Here is a 7201-nt window from a genome sequence, read left to right as displayed (position 1 = left end):
TGTTCCTCTTAGCCCATTCCTTCAACTTCATCGCGGTTTCTCAGAACTCCTACATAATACATATCGCTGCATCTGCCCCTGGTGCGGCGACACACGCCCTACACTCTTTCACGTCTCGTGGTTGTGGGGGGGGGGGGGGGGGCAAACCTCAACACTTAGACTCCTAGCACGTCATTTGAGCGGTGGGAGGTACAGCTGACCGGCGATACCCTGGCGGGACAAGAAGCTCTCGTCCAGCAAGTACGTCGAGCAGCCATGGCCAGTGGAGTCCTGGAATGAGGACACCACCCACTCGACCCCAAGAGTAACCACCTCGATGGCCCGAATAAATGTTTTCTCTCTCTCTCTCTCTCTTTCAGAACTCCTTGAAAATGCAGTTTTTTTGGCACACTAGCCACAACGTGTGTTATCTTTGGAATGTCATGGTCATTTTTATAGTGAGCAGTGCGAACCTAAATAATCTATTCTCTGGCGTTGACGTAAAGGGACCATCTCTGTTTCAGTTGGCTTTTACACTTATGAGCGCTGGAGCGCTAAACATACCGCTGCCACTATGAAGAGGGTCAAGTTTGTTGTGTTCTGTAAGAGGCTGCAATGGTGCCATTTAATAACGCAAACCTCACCGCGGCATACAGCGCCTACACTACAACAGTTCAGTGACCAACAAGTCTTGAAAAGCCCCGTGCATTGACAGCGAGACTTTATGCCTGCCTACGGAAGTGCGAGTCCTGCGCCAGCTTGCTCTTTCTCAAGCCCGCTACGCGTGTAGCAAACCGCTCTCTGCGCGCTTGCTCAACCAATTTTAAGACTGCCGTGTACGATATTGCTTCGCAAGCTTTCATAGCGCGGCAGCCATAATCAGCGACGTTAAAGAACGCACAAAACTCTGCGGTGACTTCGAGCATTCGTTTCTCATGTTGTTCTAAATGAAGTTTCGTTTCGCGATGACATGACAGAAACTGCTGGAATTGTGAAAAATCTGTGGAAGTTGGGAAAAATGTGCATGTACTTTGGTGAAGAAACGTGTCCATGCTACTTTGGCGAGCAAGGCCTCACTGTATACACGCAAATGTCGAAAGCACCATTATGGACTTCGGTACAGCACAGGCGTTTCATCGTGCTGAGACCGCGCAGTGAAGGTTTCGATGTCTCACTCCGTCACAGCGTTGATGACACAGTCCACTTTTCAGCTGGCTCAACGCGGCGAAGTGGAGGTGATGCGTAGAAGCCCGCGCATCTTCTAGGACACCTCGGCATGTCTTGTCGGAACGTCTCGAACGATGATGGGAGGTGGTAAGTGTCCACCGAGTTACCACAACCTGCACTTGGCGCCGGGATTCATGTTGGTTCCTCTGTTGCAGGAGAAAGTTTCGGCGAAGTTGTCGAAGTGGCGCAGGGCGATGTTCACCCGCAGAGCAGACGGCAGTGCGACGCGGTACCGGAGCCTGCGCTTGTCGAGGGCCGTCAGCCCCTGACTGCTGACCGGGTCGCAGTGGGCGGCGGCGTAGTTAACGAAGAAGAGCATCTCGGGCGTCAGGTCGGGCAAGCCCGGGATGCGGAAGTTTCGCTGCATCGAGTGCGGCGCCACCAGGGCGCGCACGTACGCCTCGAACGAGGGTTGAATTGCCGCGATCTCGGCCATGAAGCTGCGTAGGAAGGGCGCCATCGGGGACTCCTGCGCGCAGACGAGACGAAGAACGAAGTCAAAACGGTGTTATCAAATTTTATAATGGAGCGCCATCGCGAAAAATCACTAAGGGTACTTGATTTTGAAGCTCCTATATATACAACGTATTCTACACATGGAGAAACATGTGCCCGTTTTGTCGCTCGCCAACGCTGACGCGATAATTTTTTTCACACAAATACCACTCCTGCGCAGGCAGCAGGGAGGTATATACGACTCCGCTCAAAATACCCGTTTCTTCGTTGACTTTCCGGAAGTTCCCCGTCCGTTTTCGTGTCCAGTCGTGCGTATAGTGATAATCACAATGACCGTTCAAAGGATTTCTCTAGAAGTCGCTTAACAGTGCTGTCCGTAAGGGAAAGAAAGGAAGAATCTCATGATGAAGATGACTTGAGCAGCGCCTTTCATACGAGTGGTGAAATGCGGGAGGCTGTACCAAGGTCGAACGTGAGGACATATCGGCCTCGGTATATGCACGCCGAGATGGGACAGGGCTTCGGGCTGACGTCGGAGGCCCTGCCGATACAAGACTGCGCGGTTGTGTGCGGCGTATGGGGACGGCATGAGTGAAACTTAAGCAGTAGGGAACGCCCTATAGCTCTGAAGATGTGGGGTCATCAACAAGTTGATCGACATGCCACTCGCCTGGAAGGTACCGAACCGCTGAATGCTGTCCAGGTAGTTCTGGGTGAAGCACTTCTGCTGCTGCCGGTAGCGCACCAGAGTCTCGCCGCTCCACCACGTCTCGGGCATGCCGCGCACGTTGATGGTCGAGCCACGCACGTCGATCGCCTCGTACATGCCTGTTCTCGCACGGTGCGAACCGTAGACAAGAGGAGAGAGAGGCATCGAAAGGTGTACACTAAAGGCACATGTTACTAGTTCAGTGCCAGGCTGACTGGTACACCCCGATACTCTGGTTTCTGTTAATACCCCCCCCCCCCCCCCCCGCTGTATATTCTGGCAGCGCTGTTAAAACCAATAAATATATAAATAAATGAACCACATGAAGGATGCATTGCAAAACAGGAAAGCGGTCGTCAGACTGTGAGCGATTGAAAATGAATAAAATGGAGACGAATAAAAAGAGAATTGTTGCGCCTCGCGCTTCCCTAATTGAGCAACAGACGTTCTTCCAAGTAAATGCAACTCGAGCTTTGAAAAATTACTTCAAATAAAACTCTTGCTTGGGCTAGTTGGTTCATGCTTGAAGTAGTAAAGGCAAGGCGCAGAAGACCAGGACTCAAGAAGAAGAAGAAGAAGAAGAAGAAGAAGAAGAAGAAGAAGAAGGAAAATTACTTCACTAGGCTGCCCCATGCAAGTCGACCTTTGAAAAAGTACTTGAGCAGACTACGCTATGAAAATCAAGTCTAGAAAAAAAAAAGAAAGAAAGCACTCGACCAGGACGCACTAAGTGTTGCGCGTGCGTGGCAGTGCCTCTTTAAATTTTAAACGCCAGTGTGGGCGGACGTGCCTTCCACGAGGTAGGGGACGATGAAGGGCAACAGGATGGCCGGGATCGCAGACTGGGCCACGCGCTGCTGCAGGGCGACCACGCCGAACGGCACGTGCAGCACGTTCTTGCCCGCGTTGTACTCGTACCCGGGCCTCAGGCTGGACACGTGGTAGCGCGCGTCGTAGTCGGCGTTGTCCTTGGAGAGCCAGTAGCGCGACATGGTCTCGTTCAGCAGCGCCGTGTAGTCGCGCACCGGCGCGGTGAACGATGCGTCGACCTTGCTCTGGTAATACCTGCGTGCACCATTTCGCAAATTCGTTATGTAGAGGAGATTGTTTGCGTCCGGAGACCGTAGGTGCGGCTTTCCGCGAACGTGTCGAGGACGATCACCGAAACGAACAACTAAATCGAGGTACTTTGTTCACTAGTTCATTGGGCGCCGCCATCAGACCGAGAAACTGGAGGTGTAAAGTTCAGGATATAAAGACACTGAAGTTTTTTTCATAATTATCTCACCTTTTTGCATAATTTCAAAGACTTTGTTGCTTTCCAAATCCTCGGTTTACCGGCTCTCCCCCTCCCATCCCTCCCCTCTCTTTTTTTCTTCGCTCATGAACGCTTTATGCGGTTTGACTTTCATGTGCAAGCTTAAATAAAACGAGCCTCTTGTGTGTCACTTTAGCGATTGTGTGCAGGGATCCGATGTCGTCATAGCATGACAACCGCTCACCATGTGAACATTGATCTCTATAATAGCCGAAAGAGCTCATGGTGGTCACATTGGACCTAAAGGTGGGGTGTACTCAAACATTCCATGACCCGATATATTGGCGTACATGGCGTACATGGCGTACGATACATTGGCGTACATGGGTTCACACTATGGCACACTTACGTGGCGCGACAGAGTAGGTAACTCAAGATCACCTCTGAGTGGCGTAATGGATAACATGTTTGTTACAGTTCAGTAACTTCGTTTGTACAAACAGCGAGCAAGATTCAACATTTAAAATGTGTTTTGCTATAATACACTTTTCGGATGTCAAAGCATGCTTTAAGCCATCATGCGGGAGTGACTAAACCTACCCAATATTCAAAAAAAAAAAAAAGAAAATTGCGAGAGCTCATGTACTCCCTCCCCGATGAAGCGTGTTCACTCACTTTACTCAAATAGCGTGCACTTGCTGCATAAACGTCGGACACATAGCAGAGTGCGGTACAAACAGCACTCGCTCAAAAGAAGTGGCGAATGCTGCATTTGTAGTGAGAGTTGAACATTGCTTTTCTTGTTTCGGGACCGGCCCGTTAAACAAGCAAGCAAGCAAGCAAGCAAGCAAGCAAGCAAGCAAGCAAGCAAGCAAGCAAGCAAGCAAGCAAGGCGTACCCAATTAGGACGTCCATGTGTTCCTTTGCGCCAATGAAGTCCACTTCGAGGCTTTCGATCTTCTGCGTTGCCACGTCTGCTTCGGCCTGTGTCAGCCACGGGGCACGGGCCACGGTCTGAGACACCACTCCCTTGACGCTGCTCACCAGCTTGTCGAGGTTGTGGTCGTACGCGATCTGCTCCATCGTCGTCTTTCCCATTGCGGACCTGGCGATCTTGCGAATCCCGTAAGGAAACAGCCGCTCCACGAGATGTATGCACGCCTGCAGCCTGGCGTTGTACTTGTGGATGTGGTCGTCGTAACTCAGCGGTACGAGAAACTCCGCTTGCTTGGGCAGTAGTGGCGACAGCAGAACGACGATTCGGAAGCCGATGTAGTTCAGCAGTGTGGACAGGGCCGTCGACGTCAGGATGCCGGAGAGCTTGTTGATGAAAGCCGAATTGAGAACGATGACCTTGTCGGATCCCGGCTGTAGGTACGTCAGGTAGGCGTCCCACTCCAGCTTGCCCGCACGCTTCAGGTTCACGATGGACACTGTAGAATTCAGTATGGACACGAATCGCTTGGGTGGAAGGGACGCCTCGTCGAGCTTCCGTTCAAACTCGAGGACGTCGTCGGCGATGTGGTCCGTTTCGACCTTGCTACCGAGGAGCGTAAAGGCGCGCTTTATGCAGTTCTTGTACTCCTGAAATCCCTCGTCGAGGAACGTCAGCTGGTGACGAACCATGGTGAGCTTTGGCGAATCCAGGTGCAGCATGTAGCCTTCGTTCTCGAAGCGCTTCCGTAGGGTCACGTGCACGACGGCCAGCAAGTTCAGCCTCTTGTCGACGAGCCTGAGTACGTCTTGGAACTTGACTGTCGGCGGATCAGTCGTGAACGGCCAGTTTGTAAGGGAATACGACTCGAGCACTTTCTTGATGTCTTCCCAGTCATTATTTGAAGAGCTCGAGTTTCGCACCTGAATGCACGTTTTCAGCAACATGGAAGACTGGGTGATGAAGCTTGTCGAGGGCTGCTCTCTCACCTTTTGCTGCAGCAAGAACTTCGCAATGTCAAGTATAAGCAGGCCCGGCCCGCTGACTACGTAGGGCCTGCTCTGCACTTCGAGCTCGCCGTTGTACCACCGGTTGGAGCACACGTACGCGTAGAAGTCCTCGCACGGGCCAATAGACTGATTGATCTTGTCGTAGATCAACCGGCTCTGCCATAGGCAGGCGTCCGTGCGGCATTCGTACGTGAAAGCAGACTTCCGCGGTGCCGGCTGCGCCGCTTCGGCCGTCGTCGAACTCTTCACTACTGTCGCGAGGTCTCTAATGGCGCTCATGTTGATCTTTTCCATAGGCGGCGTCACTTCGAATAGCGTCGTCGTGTCGGTCTCCTCGACAAGCACGCGACCCGGGATCCTGCGGAGGCCGTGAGAGTGTCCCGAGTGGCTCGGGGTGAAGGCGAACTTCATGAGAACCCCGAGGAAGGCGCTGGCCACCATGACGGCTGCTATGATCATGTAAGCTTGGCTCTGATTGTAGGCATCGCTCATGGACGCTGTTTTATCCTTGTCGCTGTCATCCCACCTGTCGTCGTCACCCAAGGAGTCCTCGTTGTACACCTCCACGATCTCGTACTCGCCGGAGGAGCTGCTGTCGCCATGCGTTGACTCTCTGGATGGGCGACGCGGACGGTCCGAAGGCGTGTCATCGAAGCTCACCGAGGCCGAGCGCGGCGAATGCCGTTCCTCGGACCGGGAACGCCTCCTATCGGCGTGGCGCCTTAGGGAGGACCGGCGTCGCCTGTCTGGCATGGTGACACATGCCTCAGGGACGCCAGGCCGGCGTCCACCGCTGGGAGTCTTGGCTAGAAGGCTCGATACCGCTTCGAGCGCCCATTGCGGACGCGGTGTTTTCTCTTCTTCGTCGTCGATGCCGCCATATATGTCAAACAGCTCGCTGAAACGGAACTGACCAAGAACACTGGATGACCATACGCTTAGCTGATCTCTCTCTCTCTCTCTCTCTCTCTCTCTCTCTTTTTTTATTACGTACCGTTTCTCGTCACTCCCGACCTCTTGAGCCATAATAATGAGAAGGAACACGGAAGAGTGCAGAAAAGAAATAGAGAAAGACGAAGTGCTCTGTCAAGATTATTATGAAAATCTTGATTGACATCTTTGAAAAAAGGGTTGATGAGGTCGGTACCCCTAGTCCGGGACTCCGTTGGTGCTCTGTCAAGGATTCATCTTTATTTCTATTTGCGGGAGGATCTTGAGGTGACGAAGAGTGACCTATAGTATGACGTGTAAGACAAGTAATTCCTCTTTCTAAAATGTATATGTGCTATGTTGCGGGCTTTGGTTTCGGAGCCAGTTTTACTTGTCATCAGGGAGCACTACGATAGTCGGCCGCCTCTATAAAACCGGCCGTCTCAAAAATTGATCAGTTCATCTCCTCGGTACCTAACTGCGTTTTTGCGTGCGTGCCTTCCCCCCCTTTTTTTTCGGCGTCGGCTTCCATGGCGGCCGCGCCGACACCACATTTTGGCGACGAGGATGAACCCTTCCATACTTGCTAAGCACAGTATAGGGACCTCAAATGATGTCGTCTACATTTACCGATGAGCCCTTGTTCTAATTGCGGACACCGGATGCTGCCCGGTCGCTACTGGTGTTGCGTCTGTGTC

At 52.3% G+C, this 7201-nt stretch overlaps 1 protein-coding gene across 1 annotated transcript; it reads right to left on the bottom strand.

Moving 5' to 3' along the window:
* Window positions 1-331: 331 nt before the first annotated feature.
* Window positions 332-6424, bottom strand: LOC126527482 (neprilysin-1-like). The gene is made up of 4 exons (XM_050175313.3): window positions 4528-6424; window positions 3162-3436; window positions 2333-2490; window positions 332-1675 (listed from the first exon to the last, which is right to left on the bottom strand). Exons 1-4 carry the CDS (start codon window positions 6324-6326, stop codon window positions 1310-1312), a joined length of 2598 nt encoding a protein of 865 aa, XP_050031270.1. The 5' UTR covers window positions 6327-6424; the 3' UTR covers window positions 332-1309.
* Window positions 6425-7201: the final 777 nt, after the last annotated feature.

This window comes from Dermacentor andersoni, chromosome 9 (assembly GCF_023375885.2).
Source record: "Dermacentor andersoni chromosome 9, qqDerAnde1_hic_scaffold, whole genome shotgun sequence".
NCBI classification, from domain to species: Eukaryota; Metazoa; Arthropoda; class Arachnida; order Ixodida; family Ixodidae; genus Dermacentor; species Dermacentor andersoni.
Note: the sequence above shows the minus strand (reverse complement) of the source record. Positions and strands in the feature narration are given on the sequence as shown.